This window comes from Typha latifolia, chromosome 1 (assembly GCF_019914945.1).
Source record: "Typha latifolia isolate L0001 chromosome 1, TyphaL0001v2, whole genome shotgun sequence".
Classification (NCBI taxonomy): Eukaryota; Viridiplantae; Streptophyta; class Magnoliopsida; order Poales; family Typhaceae; genus Typha; species Typha latifolia.
The window spans coordinates 2,980,852-3,001,399 of record NC_133086.1 but is presented as its reverse complement, the minus strand read 5'-3'; the positions used below and the strand labels follow the sequence as shown (position 1 = coordinate 3,001,399).

The window sequence follows — 20,548 nt, the reverse complement described above, 5'->3', positions numbered from 1 at the left end:
GGAGGGAAGGTGGCGGGGCTGATGGGGCACTATAAAGGAAGGCCATGTGAAGGTGTTTCTGAGTAATGTGGAGAAGCCAGCGAAAGGCGCAATGCATGCAGATGCAGTGAGGAGGAGGAGGAAGAGGAGGAAGAGGAGGAAGAGGAGGAGGAAGGGGAGATAGATGGGTCACATGGGAGATCACATGGAGATGGCAACATGTGGGAGGTGTGGGGACAAAATGGAATGTACTGCATGCATGCAAGCAGTACATGTTCCATCTGCACAATATTCCCTGCACATTCACAGACCTAAATGATATAAGCGTGTGAGCAGCTAGTACTGCTATAGTGTCTCTGCGTTTTCTGTTCATACTTGCATATGATCATGTTTCTATCATTTATGGTTGTTGTTTGTGACCTGCTACTAGTATATAGTTCAATTTGATTTTTTTTTAATACACCATTTAAATCAAAATATGAGTTTCTAACACTAAATAACTTGGCTCTAGCTAGGAACACTCACTCTCAGACGTGCGAGCATGGGAGGAAATATTAATTGCTCCTCTACGCTGGTATAAGTGAACAAGAGGAAAACGCTCTGTTAACATTGGGGCCGTGCTCAGGAATCGTCAACCTTCATCTGAAATTTGGCCGACTTCGCCATTTTGTACTCAAAACCAAATTTTTACCTAAATTTCGCTTTCAGCTCTGGGCACCGAATCCTTCGCACTGTTCAAAAATCTACGAAAACCTGTGGCGGAGCTCCCCTGTACTCTGTTTTTTTTTTTTATTACTTGCCCTGCTTCTTTTGTTACCTCTATTTGGCTCCATCTCGTAGGCTGGTAAATTCTTGATTCATGGTTGAGGGTTTTGATCATTTTATGTTTTTATATTGTTTTAATCGGGAGAAAGGCTAGATTTTGTTTGTTTGAGACTATTGAAGAATATATCAGTTAGTAACCTAAAGAAAACACAGAGATACAAACAGATATATATCTATATCTATATATTGATGGATAGAGTTTTGTCGTATCAATTTTTGTTCTTATTATGGTAAAGGTTGCTAATCTTTTGTGTTTCAACTATGCTGTCTCTTCTTCTTGAATTTTTTTTTTATCTTTCCACATAAACTTATTGACATCACCTGTTAGCATTAAGGAGTTCTATGTACCCTTCTCCTAGTCTAGTTGTCGTTTTATCTAAGCATGGCATTTAGCCATTCAATCTTTATCCTTCATTGCAGCATTTCCTAATTTTGATCAAAATTAACTTGGTCTCGCAATAAGACTGTAGACCAAGTGTACAGATTATTTAGTCACCGAAATTAAGATCTATGGTGACTCAAGATGTTTAGTAGAAAGTCAATTTACATGAAGTATTGGATCGCCAAGTTTATGTAAGTGATTGTTATATTCTCCAGCAGAATCTGGCTCATCTGACAGAAACTCCTTCTAGATGGAAAGTGTTTGGTAGTATCCTGTGCATTTATCACCACAGCTAGTCTGCTCGACTAATATAAACGTTCTATTATCTTCAATTCTCATCATTTATCAGTGTTTGCCAAGTGTATGTTATTCTAGTCTTTTGGCTACTTTTGATATGTCCCTTAGAATAGAGCCCTTGTCACCAGAAATCTAGATACCCAATTCTGTCCATTAGAATTTTGTATGGAACCAACTGCAGTGAATTGGCACCAATGTGTACTTTCTGACATGTGAAGCTATATATCATGCTTTGACAAAACTAGTTTTTCATACTTTCTCCTAACATTGATATCGGGCACACCTTTGTTCATCTGTTTCTATGACATGATTCTCGTTTGCTTTCATGGATTCAATGAAGCTATTTAGATTCTTGTACGAAGAGCCCCCTCTGTGGACACTCCTATTTGCCAATTCCTTCAGCATTTGCGCTCTCGCCCTTATCTCGTCGTCTCCGAGCAACTCTTTCAACTGTGAACTGACATGCTCACCTCTTATTATCCCAGTCTCATCGGGGACCATCTTTAAACCAATCTTCCAAATATCACAAATGTAGGTCTGGTTTATGAACTGGTCTGCAAAGTAAGGCCAGCACAGGAAAGGGACCCCATTTCTGACCCCTTCTAGTGTTGAGTTCCAACCACAGTGGGATATGAAGCAGGCAACAGAAGGGTGAGCCAGTACGTTTTGTTGAGGACACCAACCTACCATTCTTGCTCTGCTTGCCACACGATCTTTATAACCATCTGGATAGGCATCAGTTGTTCCATCGGTGAGGTCAGGCCTCACGACCCATAAAAACGAAAGGCCTGACATCTCGAGTCCAAGGGCAAGCTCTTGGAATTGGTTCTTTTCAAAGATGGTGTAGCTTCCAAAGGCTGCATAGATCACTGAATTGACAGGCTGTTCGTCGAGCCAGTCCATGCAGGTTGCATCCTCGGGCCAGAAATGCCCGACGAGCTTTCCTGGTCGCTGGCCTGTGAGTAATGGTCCGACAGGAAGCAACTTTGGGACATGGTCGAAAGTTGGTAGCTCAATGTCTTTAAATGAGTTGCAGAAAACGTAGTCAGCTATCTCAGTTGCTCGATTGTTGTTCTTCATATAATGGAACACAATTTTTTGTGTCTCGTGGTCACCTATGGCCCATGGAAGATGAATGCTCTCCATGAGTGGCATATCTTGGCTTAGTTGAAAAGTCTCTTCACCCGTTGCAAACCCTGCAGGAAAGACGTGTTTAATCTTTGCTATTCAATTATTTTTAGGGGTTTTATATCCATTTTGTGGATTATTGAACCATGAACCAAGAGTAAAAATAAAAAATCAATGATTGAAGTTAATGAAAAAGGGCTAGACTCCAAGAGCTAGGAAATCAGCAAAGTTTCAATTATAATGTAGAGAACTTATTTGTAGTTCGCAAGATGATGATCAGACTCCAAGAGCTTATATATACTTTTTCAGAAAGAGAGTAGAAGGCATGAAATTTGTAAATCAAACATCAATTATATTGCACGATTCTGTGATCAATCCTTCTATGATCTTTCATGCTAAGTATGCTTGTATATAAAATTTTATCTTCCTAGTCAATAGCCAGTAAATTCATGAACTATATATATACTTATTCATGCTATCTTACCATCTGCATCAATGATACCGTCGTCTATCAACTTTGGAATGCTCAGCAATGTAGCCAGAACTACGGAACTTGCAGGCCAGATTAAAGCTGACCAAAGAGCCATCTTCTTGGCAATCTCAAGAGCCCATCCCATGTTCAGATCAGCTATCATACAAGTGATCATACAATCCCTTGTCTCGTTGCTCTTAGTTATCAATTCCTCTAAGAGTAAAGGTACGGTCTGCTGCAAGCCATCTGATAGTCTTCCCAGATCGTTGCGCTCTTCTTCTGGGGCTAATCCATCTGGGACTGAAACCAGATGTATCCGGTCGAGATGACCTTCATCCTTGGACAAGGCGGCGACAATACGATCATGGTTGAACTCGGTATTTACAAATGTGATCATGAAGCCATGATCGACCAACAAGTGCGCGAGTTCCATGAAGGGGATGACATGGCCTTGTGCTGGGAATGGTAGGATGAGAGCATGAGGCACACCCATTTGCAGCAGTGCACAGATCAATGAAGATTGATGTATGATGAGTTTGCCCGCAAATGCATATAGTTGTTGCCTCAGCTGCTACATTAATACAGCACAGGAGGTACTATCGTACTAATGGCTTAGCAGTCAACGCTTATTTGCTATTCTTCTCACTAAAGATGGTCGTGAACAAGATCGTTTTTTCCTGCTCTTTGTTTGGCTAGATTCATTGCATATCCTTTTCCTGGGCAAGATTAGTCTGCATCTGGAAGTAGAAGTTTATGAGAAGAAGTCGTTGTTGTCTTTCTGTAGATTGGTTCATACAATAGCTAGCTCCAAATGAACACGAGGCTATAGGGGATAGGGATATACAAACAGCATAATTTATGAGTAATTTCTTTTAACAAAACATAGAGCTGTCACATTTGGGATGGATCCAGATTAAAGTTCTGCATGTCCTACAATAATAGACTGGAGGCAGCTTGTTTTTCAGCTTTTTGACTTGCAATGCATTAGATTAGACGTCCAAAATGTAGGTGAGAAGATGCCGCGAAATTTCCTCCATTCTGGGGGTGTTGGCGAACCGCGAATGGTGATTTTAGGAAGGAGCCCAGATTAAAGCTCTACACCGTATAAGACTTGGTTATTATTGACAGTAAATTGACAGAATGTAATTGACTGCCAAATGAGTTTATTCTTTTTTTTCCTTTTACACTTTTAACTGCTGAATGGTTACGCTGGCAAGTATCATGTTGTTGTCATTGATACATAATTGATCTTAGTATTATAGTTGTAATTATCGACAATCATAGATGCTCCATATATGATATATCGTGGCTTCTAGATTCGAAATGTTTTTTTATTGATTGTTGTTTCCTTTTAATGTATTCAAGGTAGTCACACGAGGGAGAGGGAGAGGGAGAAGGAGAGAGGAGAGGTTAATTGGGAAAAAAAAACCAATGGCAAGGGATTCTTTTGATCAGTATTCAGGTTTCACATCCTACCATTATTTACGGAAATTTGTTTATATAAGGTGGACATCTTATTTTTAGCGCTGTGAAAATAATCGAGCCGACTCCAGCTTAGCTCGATCAAGCTTGGCTCAAAAATAGGTTGAGCCGAGCTTGATTTTGAAGTTAGGCTCAAAATTAAATTCGAGTCAAGCTTGATCCCGAGCCGGCTTGGTAATACTCAAATATAATATATATATTGCTTGTAATTTTCTAACACAATTAAATTTATTGCTTATAATTTATATTGTAATAATATTTTTATCTTTATAAGTTGAATTGGACTTTATTTCAAGTTTGCTTAAGCTCGAAAATAGCTTAATTTGATAAAGCTTGAAATTGCTAATTGAGCAGCTTGTTTAAGTTCGAGCTTAGTTCAAATTTGAAATAAACTCAAAATTTGCTAAAATTGAAATTATTTCATTTCAAGCTTGATCACAAAGCCATGCTCAATTAAGCTCGGCTCATTTACACCCCCACTTATTTTCAATGTTTTTTATTTATTTTATTATTTAATAGTCCAAAAATTAGTTATAAATTAGATAGTGAGTCAATTATTCGTTAATACAAAAATACTTGTGACTCATCGAGGTTTAGTTAATATAGTAAACCATATAATATGTGAATGGCTTAAGCAATGGCTTAAGTTTTCCCATTGCCGAAATACTTTCCCAAGCTACCCAACCATTTAGTTGTCAAACTATCAATTTTTTTTTTATAATAATTAGTTGAGGTGAAGATTTTGTTATATTTTAAGATTAAATCTGTTACTAACCTGAATATATGTATTATTGATCGATAATAGTTGACTAGCTGTAATGTGAGAAATAATTCCTTAATCTTATCAGTTTCCTTGCGAGTGGTTAAGAACTCAGAAATTATGTGGTAATTCTTTCTTTGGTGAAGAATATAAGATAATAGTTTAACTAATGTCAAGGCTTCGGCCAAACTGGAGTATGAAATCAATGTTTCTCAAGCTTCCAGTTTAGATCTCCTATCTACATTGTCTTCTTGCTTTCTGGCATTTTTAAGATAATGTTTTATCTATTGGTAGAAGAATTTCCAGTAACCTAATACAATTTTTGACTTCTCAAGTTCAATCAAGATGGGAAATGGTGAGAAGTTTCTATAAATTTGTGTTCTGGGGAGTTTTAGACTTGATCACATATTGCTAGAGAAACAGGGTTTACTGATCCTGCTTCCGTTCCCTATTTTCTTTGGTTGGATGAATCAGCTGCAAAACTTATGTTGCTAGATGGTGATTTATAGAACATAAGCAGTACTAATGCAGCAAAGCAGTGAAACAGAGACAACTAGACTATCAACTATTAAGATCCAATGTCAAATAGAGATTCTCATAATAAATCTTAAGCCCCAATACTCTGACCAGAGACACTTCTCATGATAAACCTGCATCAGATAAATTCTTCCGACAAGCAATAAGATCAGGCTAACTTTGGTTCCTCATTTTCCACAACAAGGTTTTCAGTTTGATTTCATGGCCTCGATGAAGGTATTAAGATTCTTGAAAGAAGCGCCCCCTTTGTTGATACTTCTACTTGCCATTTCCTTCAGCATTTGTGCCCTCACCCTCATCTCACCATCTGCAAGCAACTCTACCAACCGTGAAATGATATGCTGTCTTGTTATGATCCCATTCTCATCAGAGACCATCTTCAAACCAATCTTCCAAATATCACAAATGTAGGTCTGGTTTATGAACTGATCTGCAAAGTAAGGCCAGCACAGGAAAGGGACCCCATTTCTGACACCTTCTAGTGTTGAGTTCCAACCACAGTGGGATATGAAGCAGGCAACAGAAGGGTGAGCCAGTACGTTTTGTTGAGGACACCAACCTACCATTCTCCCTCTTCTCGCCACACGATCTTGATAACCATCTGGATAGGCATCAGTTGTTCCATCGGTGAGGTCAGGCCTCACGACCCACAAAAACGAGAGGCCTGACATCTCGAGTCCAAGTGCAAGCTCTTGGAATTGTTGGTGTCCGAAGATTGTGAAGCTCCCAAAGGCTACGTAGATCACTGAATTGGCAGGCTGCTCGTCGAGCCAGGCCTTGCAGGTTGCATCCTCAGACCAGAAATGACCGACGAGCTTTCCTGGCCGCTGGCCTGTGAGTAATGGTCCGATAGGAAGCAACTTTGGAGCATAGGTGAAAGTTGGTAACTCAATCTCTTGAAATGAGTTGCAGAAAATGAAGTCAGCTGTCTCCGTTGCTTGGTTGTTACTCATCATATAATTGAAGATAATTTGCTGTGCCTTGTGATCGCCGATGTAATTCCATGCCAGATGAGTCGTATCCAGAAGTGGCATGTCCTGGCTCAGTTGAAACATCTTTTGGCTCTTTGGGAGACCTACAAGAAAGAATGCTAATACATCGATCGAACAGTAAAAGGTTCATTTAGATTCTTCTGTTCTCCTCTTAATCACATTATCATTGGTTAGAAATTGATGAGAATATCAATCCTAAATTTGAAGTTAGTCATAATTCTATAGCTGGCAAGTAGGCTGCACCTATGCTGGTAAATAAATTAGAGACATATTAGAAGATGTCATGAAATTTGCCAACCAAACATCACCAAGAAATCGTGATCGTGTGATTTTGATCACTTCAATGTTTTTCTCCCATGTAACCTTTGAAACCATGCAAATGCAACTGTTATAAAATTTCAGCTTACTCACCACAGACAATATAATCAGGAATGGAATACTTGTTCATGCTCAAAATTTGTGATGCTGTTTTGTTTTAATCTTACCGTGTGTATCAATGATACCATCGTCTATCAACTTTGGAATGCTCAGCATTATTGCCAGAAGCGCAGCGGCTGCAGGCCAGAATACAGCTGAATGGAGGCCCATTTTTTTAGCAATATTAAGAGCCCATGCCATGCTCTGATCGACTATTATGCAAGTGATCTTATTATTCCTTGTCTCATTGCTCTTATTTATCAGTTCTTCCAAGAATATAGGCATAGTCTTCTGCAAACCATCTGTAAGCCTTCCAAGATCATTTCGCGTTTCTTCTGGGGCTAACCCATCTGGGATGGAAACCAGATGCATCTTGTTCAGATCAACGTCATCGTTGGACATGGCGGCTACAACACGATCGTGATTGAACTTCGTATTGACAAAAGTGATGTTGAAGCCATGATCCACTAAGCAGTGCGAGAGTTCCACGAGGGGGATGACATGACCTTGTGCTGGATATGGCAGGACAAGAGCATGAGGCAAACCCATTGCAACAGTGCGTAAACCAATCAAGAGGACCTTATTATCTATCGACTCAAAGATGCATAGCCTTGCTGCTTCATTTGCCACATTTTATAGCAGAGGAGGCACCCCAAGGGCTGAGAAGCCAAGACCACTTATATTTTGCTATTCACAGTCTGAGATGGTTGCCTGTCGAATTTTGCTACTTCTCCTTGGCTGTACCCTCCGTTTGGCTTGGGATTATCACTCTTCTTTGTTTCGGACATATCTGCTGCATTTCTTCTGCCAAGATTTGTCTGCATGTTGATAGCTTGTGGGCAAAGTAAATGAGAATCTTTTGGGGAATAAAAAGGTCTTTTGTCTTCATACCAATTGGTTTATATATCCAGTAGCTCCGAAGGAACAAGCTGCCGAAAAAGAAGTTACCAGCAGCAGAAGTTTATGAGGTCATTATAGGATAAGATTTTGTCTTTATAGAGATTATTTCATATAGTGAGTGTCTCCGAAGGTACAAGCTTCAGAAAGTTTACTAGTCTACTAGCAGCAGAAGTGCATCAGAAGTTGTGGTGATGAAAGCCGTTTGTTCTTTATGTAGGCTGGTACAGAATGAAAAGGAATACAGCTAGTAAAGTTCACTAATTTAAGGTACTTGAACCACCAACGTTTAGGGTACCAGCCTCCCAGGTTGTTGTAATGGGACATGAATGATTCATAACTTTGGCTTAAGTAAAATGAAGAACAAGCGTTCTTTGAAACAAGGACAAACTGGAGAGAATCTTTCTAAGAATGCAATTGTAACTTTATGGATGAATTCAAATCAAAGCTGGATTGGTGATGCACCACAATCCGAAGAGAGCATTCAAGCCTGGCTGTTGCAATTTTTTCACAAGTAAAATGGGTGCCGAAGGAAATTGCTGCTTCTCTATTGATGCTATACAATTATTTTTCGACTCTTTGTATAATTTAAATAAAGAATTGTTGTGGCTACGGTAGCTATTGGCCACTTATGGTGCTGCAATAGAGAGAGGGGTCTCAACATCCACGATTTAGCCGGTGTTGAGATTGAGCTTAAAATCCGATCCAATATCTCAAGCTCCGGGTTTACAAAAGATGCAGATCCAACGTGGGTCTCAGAATGATCCGACCCGTTACCATCCTTGCGGGTTCATGTTCGGGTATCCGGTTTACAGAAAATAGAAACCGAATTAAAACCTAATTCCGTTGCTTATTCATGCGGGATAGCCATGGAGAGTTTCGAAACAACTCCATCTTCTCGAGGAAGTAGGAACCAACTGAACCCTAACCTTAGCTCGCTGTCTCCATCTCCATCGCCATCCCCATCCCCGTCTCCATCGCGGCTATGGAGGCCGGCGGCGCAGAGGAACCTCCGGAACCAGTGGTCGAAGCTCCTCGCGAGCAAAGACCGGTGGCTTTCCGCGGCGTCGGAGGGGAGATCGCACGCCACCGGTCTCGTGAATGCCTTTCTCTCTCGGAAGTGAGTTAGAGGAATTCTCGATTGCCTTTTTCCTCCTCTTATTTGAGTTTGATATAATTTACACTCGGGGGCAGTAAATGTCTGTAATTTTGAGTTCATGTGATAATTTTGGATCCGTATGGATCAGATACATGCCAGAGATGGATTTGGGCGTTCTTAGGGACATGCCTGAGATTCGACAGAAGGCTTGTGAGAAATTGGCTTACAAACAGGTAATTTTGATTGTTTCAAGTATCATAAAAGAATGTAAAAGCTATAAAAGCTTAGAAACTTCTTTTCGGTGGTTGCACTGTATAATTCACTAGTGTGGATATTTCCAGGTTGCCCTTTTTCGTACAACTAGTTTGTCATTTCTATTTCTTTTCTCTCGGTGAATCCTAATAGTCGAAGTTGTTGGCAATGGGTTATGAATTACATTTTGGTAATGTAAACCCTTCCGTCATGGAGTGATAGTATGCTGACATGGCCACATATGGTGCTAGGATTTTGGGGGCAAACTTTTAAATCTAGTCACGAGCAAATCAGCATAGGTTTATTATTGCATCTATACGTACCTAACTTACAAGCAGTTGGTTCATAAAAAAAGGATATGATTCTAACTTGGTGAGAGTGTGAGACTGGTAGTTATTTATAACTAAACTATGTTTCCGGATATTCTTGAGAATTGAAATGCATATTGATACTTTAGAATGAAAGCCATCTTTGCTGAAAAGGACTCGTGAATCAAGCATATCAAAGATCATGTCACCATTGCAGTTTTTTTTTAAAACAATTTTGCTTTGAGCTTGCAAAATATCTCCAGGTCAACCCATATGAAGATAGTGTGTCTTGTTTAATGCTAATGTCTATGCTTAAGCTATACAACTTTCGTCCTAGATTTTGAACTTTTGCATTCCTCATGTGTGAAATTTATTATATCATAGGGCCAAGGGCTTCAGAAACTTGGTCACTATTACAATAATCTTGTTTTCCCTCTTGAGGCATTATGTAGGAATCTCTTCATAACCTGCTATGTGTAATTTAGCACCTGCAATATTCGCTATGTTACTTCCAGCGGGATATTTTGGGTTCAGCAATCTCTGTTAGACAACACAGTTTTTAGTCTTTTGTACGATACAATTTGTGTTCTAATGGGAAAATTTATATTAAAGTTTTAAACCTATGGATTATGGAGTTTACTTTGAGGAAATAGGTGAGGACATTGTGATTTTGAAAGAGATGCTTTTCACCTTTTTTTCCCCAAGAAGCAGAAGTTTAAGAGTGTTATTACTACTGTCATGTAATGTTTTTCTTGGTTTTTTTTTTTGCATCCAAATCTGTTGATATTATTATTTAAGTTTTATTTATATATGGTCCTCTGCAGAAACTTACATTCTCATATTTATTCCTGTTTTTATTTTTTAATTTTAAACCCTGATTTTTTGTTTTCTTCTCTTAGGAGCTATGTTGCAATTTGCTTTTATCATCTTACAAGAATATGGTATGCCTGTTTACCCACCCTTTCTATTGGCTTGTTTTATTTAGCATATTTGCATGTGCTTCTGTTTATGCATGATATCTACAAACGATTTGGATGTGCATATCATGAGAGGAATAGGTGGTTTTCTCTGAAATAATTATAGGTACTTGCTGCCTCTCACTTGGTTAAAGCATCTGATTCAATGAGATGTTTTCTCAAAGTATCTGCTGCCAGTCCACTTCTTCAGTTTTCTGATTATCCTGAGGACGAGAATGATATTGGAGATGGTGGAGGAATTCCAGTTTTTTCATCATTTTCCATGTCAGATTTTGGTAGGTCTTCATATATTTCTCAAAATTTTGAAAATTGAATACATAAAACCAGCTGATGTGGTATTGACTGGATACTGAGGGCATGTAACAGAGAGTCTTGCACGAGAGATTGTGGAGATGTTTATTGTGGAGCTAAGTTTAAAGGTGAAGACATCACTACTGCTCTTTTGATTATTAAATCGGTTTATGCATTTTACTTCAGCGTAGGTTTTGGCCTTCTACTCTTTTTATTTGGCTTTCTGGTACCACAAGTTGCCTTGTGTATTCAACCGCATTCTGTTCTAGAACCTAACAGTTGGTCTCTTGTTGCTTTTCTTCCAGTACTTTTGATTCTTTTGCTTTTTCTGTGATTGTTTTTGGTATTGACAGCGGATTCTTGTGTTGGAATTACTCTCCGTTAGCTGTAAGGAGGATGTCAAGCAATGTGCTCCACTACAGTGGTTGCATGAGCTGTATCATGGGGAGTTTAATGAATTGAGAGCATGTGGGCTTCAGTCTGATGAGAGCTGTCAGCTGCTACCTCCACAAAAGAAAGATTGGCAGTCTATTATTTCCTTCTCCAACCACTCAAGCAATTCTTCAGATCGTGAGGTTTTACAGGTTCTACTTTCTCCTACCAATGACTTTATTTCATCTTCTCCTTTTCCCCAGAAACTTGGTTGTCCACCACAGACTCAGATTTGGTACGATAAAATTATCTTGTACATGACAAGTGACTGGAGTCATACCCAGTTGCTGTGTCCTAGCTCTACATAGCCAAAGATGTCACCCCTTGCTGGTTTGCAAGAGGTGACAATATGACAGAATTTTGCCTACTGAAATTTTTCATATACCTTGTTAGCTCTCCGATTGTGCTTGCATTCCTATCTTTTGTTTGGGTTGGTTTTGATCCTAAAGTTATTGGTTGTTCAACCCTCAAATTCAAATCATGAGTGGATCCAATAGAATCTTATTGTCACCCCTTACAATGACCATATGCAAAGTGGCTGGGCATTGTGCAGTCTCATGGAACTGTATATTAGCTCCTTTATGTCATTGTTTATGCTAGATCTTGTTAATGTCTTGCACCAAGAATATTGAAACTTTAAAGTGTTATACCAAAAATGTAAAGGGAAATTATTACCCCCCTATTTGATGTCTTTGCTTAGGGAAAAGAAGAAACTTACGATTTGCTTGGTTTGGTTGCAGGTGTACTTAACCACATGGCTTGCTAATGTGAGCATTAATATGAGCAGGTATAGATATTAAAACTGTACCTTTGCCTCCACTCTTTCATGGCCATTTTTTTTAAGAACTTCAAGACCCAAAACATCTACTACTTTATGTGGTTCTTAAATTTAGAAAAGCATTTTGCTGAGACTCAGAAAGATGGATTTCTGTATTTATTTTATGTACAGAACATCTATTTCATATTTACTTTTTGCACAAAAACTGGTGCAAGTTCTTAAAACTGCAGTATTTTGTCAGATCTCTAAAGGCGGCTTACCTACAATGTATTTACTTTTTTCAGTTAGGCTCCACTCTCATCTTCTAAGCACTTAGTCACCCTTATCATGCAGCCACTTAGGTTAATATTTGGTACCTGCTGTTTGTTTTGGGAACATGCTATTGAATATGGTCATTTTGTTGAGATTCAGAAAATGGCAATAGATTCTAAAATATGTTGAGGTAGACAAGCACAAACTTGAGATCTAGCTTCTCATTTTCTCAAATACACATTATCCACATCTGTGTTTGTTATGGCTTGGAGTTTGTGACCCTCATATGTTAGACTGCTGAATCTGCCCTTTATAATGGTTTAACTTCACTGCTCTTCAGCATCTTTGTGAATTTGCTAATCAATTTCTTTCACATTTAGGATTGAATATATTTTTTTGTATATGAGGCTCTTGCACATTGTCTTTCGTTTGTTGTACTCGACCAAGGCTGTTGCAAGTGGACTATGTTAGTTGCTTCTTGTTAGTCACATGAGTTTCACCTTTCTTGTGTCAACTTTTTGAGTAGCATGCCCTCTAATCCTCTATTTTCTAGTTACTGATTAGTATCTGATGTCCATCTTTATCCTTTTTATGGGTGTTCGACTTGTATCCATCTTCATACTCGATCAGGTTTACATTTTAGTGTCTGTTTGATGCCCGAGTCCATAGGCCTATTTAGCCAATGGAAGAGGATATTGATATAAGGATGCCAATATGTGTAAGCCCTCATGTACCTGTCACATGTATTATTGTGATAACTAGATAAGTTGACCACTTCATCCCTTGAGGTTACTAGTGTTTTGGTAGTGGTATTAATGATCTCTTATACTTGTTTCAGGATTAATGAAATATTTGCAATTGTTGAAGAAGAAATGCAAGTGAAATTATCATGAAGCTTTTCATTAATCTTTTAAATGATGACGGTAAAGAGAATAATCTATTTGCAGTTCTTTATATATTCTTTCCATACTGCATTGTTTTAGATCTCACTAAATGGAGCAAACTGCTGCAGATCTCAGTTATGCTCCTCCAGGTAGAGTATGCACAGAATCCAGTCATCAACTGACCGGATGTCAGGAACACATTGATACATTACTCATGTTATACCAGTGACCATCGCGAAGATACGGCGCCTTTTCACTCACACAAGGTCATGTCCTTATTTGACTAAAAAAGGGGTATGTGTGATGTTTGGGCATGATCATGGAGGAAACACTGGTGGAGCTCCTCCATCTATCGTTCAAGAAAATTTTGTTTACTACTAGTAAGAGTTTTTCTCTGTAATTATGAACGGAAAGAACTTTTTTTCTGAAATTTGGTTCTGCATAAGATAGCTGTGACTAGTATTTGAATAGAAGAATTTAAACAATGTCTTCTAAAATGGTGATAGAAACTCCTATTTCTTTCGAACTCCTTTTGACTAATTGAATCTTCCGTCTTCTGGCATTCGATTCTTTTGCTTTCTCGATGTTTGTATCGGTTAGGGAATCATTTTCAGGTTAAGTATTCCATGTTACAGAATTACAGCCCTTGAGTGGGCTAAATTTGGTTTAAACACTGCTTACGAGATAATGTGTTATTCTGCACAAAGCATAAATGTAAAAAATTAAATTAATAGTAAAGTTTGTTACCTTAGCCCCATTGTAGTGAGCCTTGGGCCATGAATATATGAGTTTGATTCTTTTAATATGGGAGTTGATATTTGTTGAGTTTGATTCTCTTAATATGGGAGTTGATACTTGATAGATTTTTTTTGGGTATGATTTGCACTAGTTTTATTTTGAAAAGATTGATCCACTTATCTAATTTATACATCTGAAAGTCTTTTTTTATTTGGTGTCAAACTTATAGTTTACATTAATTAAAAGATTTCGTATATAATTCGTAGGTTTAAATCCAATTGCTCCCCTTCCACCCATGATTTTGTTCGGAAAAGTCTCATCTAAATTACATAAATACCCCCAACGGGCCACGAGATGGTCAAATCGAAGCCAAATCCGCCATTTTACTCCCTTCTCTTACCCTACCGCTCTTCCCCATCTCCGGAGCTAAAACCCTAACCCTATCAAAGGGAGCAAGAACTCGAGCCCGTCCATGGCGGCGAAGGCGGCGATTCTCCTCAGAGCCCACTCCATCCTCCAAAAGCAACTAAAACCTATATCCCTTCGTTCCATCTCCTCCTTCCCCTTCCTCTCCCAAGAACCCGAGCTCCAAGAATCCCCTTCCTCCTCCGCGCCTTCTCCTCTCCCTCCAAACCCCTCCACTGGTAGCCCATTCTACCAGGAGAACTGGCGAAACCCTATCCCTAGCACGGGCGGCCAGTCCCTCCTCCCCGTCCCTGGCCAATCCGCTGCCGCCGCAAGGATGATGGCCTTCTCTCAGACGCTTGATGTGGCCAGCCTCATGAACGCGTTCGCGGATTGTATGACGTCGCAGAGGTGGTCGGATCTTAAGCAGTTGTTTGAGTTCTGGATCAGGTCGCTGGATGCATCCGGGAAACCGAACAAACCGGATGTGAATCTGTATAACCACTATTTGAGGGCTAACTTGATGATGGGGGCGACTGCCGGAGAGCTACTTGATCTGGTGGCGCAGATGCAGGATTATCAGATCGGGCCCAACACGGCGTCGTATAATTTGGTACTGAAGGCTATGTTTCAGGCCAGGGAGAGCGATGCCGCGGAGAAGTTGGTGGATCGGTGAGTGAGGTCCTTTTACTTCCTTGAGTGTTGATTCTTAGGATTGTTCAGTCTGGTTTAACATTGAATCTGCGAAAGTTGCAGTTTTGGATGTTTAGCAACTGATTAGCATAGAAATGCACTTTTCGTACTACAAGAAAATATTGTTTGAAAAACTTTTAATTTTGTTTATGATTGGCCTTATCATCTTTATTTGATAGGAACATATTGACTATCATATACCATCAATTGATCTACTGGGTTCTTTACTTTGGTTGGCTTAGTGGGTTTGAGTCCATGGAAAACCAAATGGTTGGGTTCCAATTGCTAATTTCAACCTGATTATATATGACTATATGAACCCCCTCCTGTCTGGAAGTTTTCCAATTGTACCTAGATTTAAAATGTATGAAGCATCCCAAGTGCCGCATTTATTTGCTATTTTTTCTAAGGTGAATCTTTAGTCCCAAATCAGAAAATTAGTTGGGTCCAAATGCCCAACTCACTCACGCTCGGCTCGGTTAGGCTCGTATTATATATATATACACACACACACATAAGGTTTAGAACCATTGGATCTTAGATCTAACAGTTAATATAATCTATATAAATAAAGAACAAACTCTATCCCAGATCCATTACGGTATTACCGTTACCTATCCCCATTGGTGGCGGTGGTACTTCAAACCTTTCCATCTCCACTCTCCACTAAAACCCTATCTTTACCGCCTCATCGTCATTCACCAACTCAACACTGACCACCGGTCACTGACATCTCCATCTTCACCACCAAGGCAATCTCTATCTTCACAATCTCTCTACTCTTCAGTCTCCACCAAAAACCCATCTTCACCGGTCACCAACTCACCACTCACCACCGGTCGTCAACGACAACCATCGCCATCTTCACCACTGAGGCACTAATGGCCACCATCTGTAGACTTAGTCGAAAAACTATCTTCACCATTGAGGGGACACCGGTCATCGGCGACAACAATCGCCATTCAGCCCATGAGCTAGTGAGTCGAGTTCTAGCCTTATCGAGTTAGACCTGAGTTGAGCTAAGTTGAACTTTTTAGCTCGAATCGAGCTCGAGCCAAGCTCAAGCTAGGATAAAATGCATATCGAACCGAGTCGAGCTATGCACAGCTTGCTCAAGCTCAGCTCATTTACACCCCTTGGTACAATGGAGTAGTAGAAGATAGATAAAGTTCTTGGTTTAAGTTGCAACCTAGCCAATCTAAGCCAACTTGATATTTGGACGAGCTGATTTGAGCCGATGCTTGGCTCGATCTTGTCTCGTTTACACCCTATCCGTAACCTGATCTAATAGAGAAGAAAATCCAAGTAATTGACGTCCATAATCCTGTCGGACATCTGTGTGGAAGCTGAATTTATTGCATAAATATTGAGTTAACTGCCAAAAGCATACACCCAGTTTCTGGGTTAAATTATTTGATCCTGAGATCATAATCTTGTCTGAAGTTGGGAAGGAATAATGGATAATGAACTTAGACGAGAATGTATAAATAGAAGGAAACACATTATATTACCCCAAGGAATGAAGTTCTTAATATATTGTGTTCCCAAAATTACATAGACATTCTTTTCCCTGTTGTTGTGAACTGAAGAATTAGGTTCAAAGATAGAATGCTGAGATGGTAGATTCCAAATTTCTTGAAACAGAACTTGCATGTTATCTAGATTGATAGGATGAAACTGTTAAATATTTTTTGGAGGAGATGTGTTTTCTCTTTGTTCAGATATTGACTTTTATGTTGGAAATAATTATTTATTGATTTTAACCAGGATGCTGCAGACAGGCACTTTACCGGATGATGAATCATATAATTTGGTTATAGGCCTTCTAATTCTAGTGAATCAGGTTGATTCTGCTTTAAAATATTTGGACTTGACGCTGAAATCTGGGTACATGCTATCATCAAGTGTTTTTATGGATTGTGTACGGAGTTGTGTAAATTCTGGGAGATTGGACACCTTATCATCCATCATAGAGAAATGCAAGGTACCAGGCTATTTCACTTGTTTGAATTTTAAGAGGTTGATACATGAGAATTCTTCAGGACCTCTGTGATACTTAGCCACTTAGAAGAGTGCATTTGTCATACTATGCTGTGGATTAATATTATTTAGATTTTCCCAAAACTTGTGACAGTGTTATCAACATTTGAACTTAATGATCAACTTATTACTCACTGGTAATTGTCTTTTACGATATTTGCTCAGACAACAGATCAAAACAAAGTCTTGTGCCCTAGCTGGAATTTATGCAACTACATTGCAGATGTTGCATTGCAAGCAGATCATGGCAAATTAGCCTTCTTTGCCTTGGAGTTTCTGGCTCGATGGATTGCTCGTGGAGAAAATGCTAGACCAGCTGTTCATCTTTCTGTTGATGAAGGTTTAGTTGTATCGGCGCTTGGCACTGCTGGCAGAACATATAACTCTACACTTGTGGATGCTGCTTGGTCAATTTTGCGGCGATCCTTGCGTCAGAAAAGGGCAGCAAATGCAGAGACATACCTTGCAAAGATATATGCACACGCATCATTGGGACATCTACAACGAGCATTCAGCACTCTCAATGAATTTGAAAATGCTTATGGGAATTTAGACGAAATTGATCAGGAGCTCTTTTCACCATTTACCTCTTTAAATCCGTTGGTTGTCGCTTGCTGTAAAAACGGCTTCTCGACATTGGATTCGGTATGACTGCACTGGATTATATTTCAACTTCATGCATACAAAAAAAAGGTTTTATGGGGGAGCTCTTATTCTCTTTTAATAGCCATGGTTCATCATATTTCCATTGGGTTTTCTTGCATTTTTATTTGAATGCTAGCTTTGGACTATCTATCTATATATATATATATATATATTGCTACTGTGGTTTTGTGTTCTCCATGATGAAATGAGCTGAAGATCGTAAGATAAACAGATTATGAGGTTGCCCTGGATGATGTATAAGCATACTATTTGCTCTGATAGGCTAGATTCTGAAGACAAAAGTCACTCTAACCACTTCTTCTTAGATAATTTATTCAAGATCTTCGAGTTTTTCCCTTTTATTAATCTATTCCTGCAGTTCAGCTATCTGAAAGATAGTTCAGTTGATCTTACTTTCTTTGGTCTTATGAATGAATAGTACTGAATCTACTGATCTTTGATAGATGTCTACTGCAATATCTAGTACTGATTCTGTATGTCATTTTAGTTTTGTTTCACTAAATGATGTAAGCATGTGGCTGTGGCCTTGCCTAGACTAATCTGTAAACTGAAGTTGATCATTTTAAAGTCTCCACAACAGTCATGATCTACTATACCCTGCAATGCTAGAGTACCTTTTGTTGTGATTAATTTTTTATTAGCCTTGTTCCAAAAAAAATTTCAGGTGTATGTACAGTTGGAGAAATTGAGCAGTGCAGATCCTCCTTACAAGTCTGTTGCTGCTCTTAACTGCGTTATATTAGGTTGTGCAAACATTTGGGATCTTGAACGGGCCTATGAGACTTTTGAAGCTATAAAGGAAAAGTTTGGAATGACACCAGATATACATTCATACAATGCTTTGATGTCTGCATTTGGAAAGCTAAAAAAGGTTAGCATAACCTAATTTAATTCCATATTTTGCTTTTATTACATATCAAGAAATAAAATACTTTTTTGAACTATAATTTCAATTTTCTCCATTTATTTACTATCTCTTTGGAATTTTGGGAACTGCGTTTTCTTTGGCAGACAGCTGAAGCTTCTAACGTGTTTGAGCATTTAGTAAGCATCGGTGTGAAGCCAAATGCTACAACATATTCATTGCTTGTTGATGCTCATCTTGTTAACCGTGATGCAAAAGCAGCTCTTGCTGTAGTTGATGAGATGGTAGCTATTCGTTTGGCTTATCTTTCATTGCTTTGTTCCTATTTTTAAATCAACATAATTCTGAAACTTTTGCTATTTATTCTTCAGGTTGAGGTAGGGTTTACACCTTCTAAGGTGATGCTCAAGAAGGTCCGAAGACGCTGCTCTCGAGAGTCAGACTTTGATAATGATGAGCGAATACAATCACTAGCTCAAAAGTTGAAGTACCGAATGGGTGGTGAAATTCGTAGGGAGATGCTTTATAACCTTCAGTACAACGTTGATTTTTAGATGAAAGGTAATTTCCTTATTAAGCGGTCAAGCCTGAACTCATTATTTGTTTGAGCACACTAACACCTTGCATAATACTCTAAAGAAACTGCATAATATACTAGTCACCTACCTGCGCTCTTGTATTGTTTCTATTGTACATAAATTCTTGAACTCCTTTTGCATATGGGGACTTCAATGAAGTTTCACAATAGTGATGATGTTTCTTTTCTTCTTTTTTTAACTTTACCAGGCTGTTTGGGTCTTTGCTGGTTCTTTGGGAAGCACAATCAACCCAGTTTGTAAATTACTTGCTTGTAATCAATTTTGGCCAATATTGAACGGAAAGTGTTGTAGGATTTTAAGCTACACTACTTTTCTCAGCACTTCAAGGAGGCGCACTGAACTTTCTGTTAGCTATTTAAGTGGGTATCAAACCAGATGGTAGTTTTTCTATTTTCAGAATAAGGCTCTGAAATGTTTTCACTGCAACGACACTGTTAACCTAATAGTTGAAATGCATTATTTCCATTTGTGGCTACATTCAAAAGTTATTATAAGATGCCATACACACAAGAGATCAAGAATTATTTTGTCTGATTAAAATCTAGCCTTCAGCTTATAGTGGTTTTGGCTCTTTTTTGTTTTTTAAATGCTTCTCAATCCTTCTTTGGGAATTAAAGCACGGCACATTTAACTTGTTTTGAATGCTTTGACCTATGCGGAATAGTCCCCGCATTGATAATACCGCGCGGCACTCTAGAAGCTATGTATTGAATGGGCAATTCAATCCTAGTTTTGTGTTTGCAAAACGAAGCCTTTAACTGTAATAGCAGTACTTTTATTTCTTCGATCAAATTTATTGTCATTTCATAGGCAGTAAGAAATTTTTTTTTTTAAAATGGTTCGGTTGGATTTGGAGATCAATCGTTAGATGTTGTTTTGGTAATTTAATAATGTTCTTGACGTCAAAAACGAGAGAATAGGGGGGATATCCTTTTTGACTTTTGTGCTCTAGATAGTGTTACTGAACTTGTGGAAGTAAAACAGCGCTGGGTATGAGCTAATTTAGGCCTTCTACAGATGGTCTTGAGTCTTGACCTAATTAACGAGCCCAATGGGCCAACCTGTGCACAGGAGGAAACCACTCAATCTCCGAATCTATAT

The 20,548-nt window shown here is 38.8% G+C and overlaps 3 protein-coding genes across 7 annotated transcripts; 2 read left to right on the top strand and 1 right to left on the bottom strand.

Annotated features, from left to right (window-relative positions):
* Positions 1-1,616: 1,616 nt before the first annotated feature.
* LOC140797577 (uncharacterized) lies at positions 1,617-7,942 on the bottom strand. The gene is made up of 4 exons (XM_073151147.1): positions 7,340-7,942; positions 6,060-6,937; positions 3,096-3,654; positions 1,617-2,679 (listed from the first exon to the last, which is right to left on the bottom strand). The coding sequence occupies exons 1-4, from the start codon at positions 7,818-7,820 to the stop codon at positions 1,745-1,747; spliced, it is 2,853 nt and encodes a 950-aa protein (XP_073007248.1). The 5' UTR covers positions 7,821-7,942; the 3' UTR covers positions 1,617-1,744.
* Positions 7,943-8,994: 1,052 nt separating this feature from the next.
* On the top strand, positions 8,995-13,967 carry LOC140792184 (uncharacterized). 5 transcript variants are annotated; one of them, XM_073143037.1, is made up of 9 exons: positions 8,995-9,288; positions 9,416-9,500; positions 10,727-10,768; positions 10,911-11,079; positions 11,171-11,223; positions 11,449-11,679; positions 12,268-12,314; positions 13,396-13,480; positions 13,570-13,967. In XM_073143037.1, exons 1-8 carry the CDS (start codon positions 9,038-9,040, stop codon positions 13,448-13,450), a joined length of 933 nt encoding a protein of 310 aa, XP_072999138.1. In that variant the 5' UTR covers positions 8,995-9,037; the 3' UTR covers positions 13,451-13,480; positions 13,570-13,967. The 5 variants fall into 5 exon arrangements, with proteins under 5 accessions (XP_072999138.1, XP_072999149.1, XP_072999131.1 ...); XM_073143030.1 differs by having other exon boundaries at positions 9,011-9,288; positions 11,159-11,223; XM_073143055.1 differs by having other exon boundaries at positions 9,119-9,288; positions 9,427-9,500; positions 11,159-11,223.
* Positions 13,968-14,541: 574 nt separating this feature from the next.
* Positions 14,542-19,987, top strand: LOC140792174 (pentatricopeptide repeat-containing protein At1g26460, mitochondrial). The gene is made up of 7 exons (XM_073143017.1): positions 14,542-15,256; positions 17,045-17,261; positions 17,483-17,962; positions 18,648-18,854; positions 18,995-19,132; positions 19,220-19,409; positions 19,635-19,987. The coding sequence occupies exons 1-6, from the start codon at positions 14,652-14,654 to the stop codon at positions 19,400-19,402; spliced, it is 1,830 nt and encodes a 609-aa protein (XP_072999118.1). The 5' UTR covers positions 14,542-14,651; the 3' UTR covers positions 19,403-19,409; positions 19,635-19,987.
* The last annotated feature ends 561 nt before the right edge of the window (positions 19,988-20,548 follow it).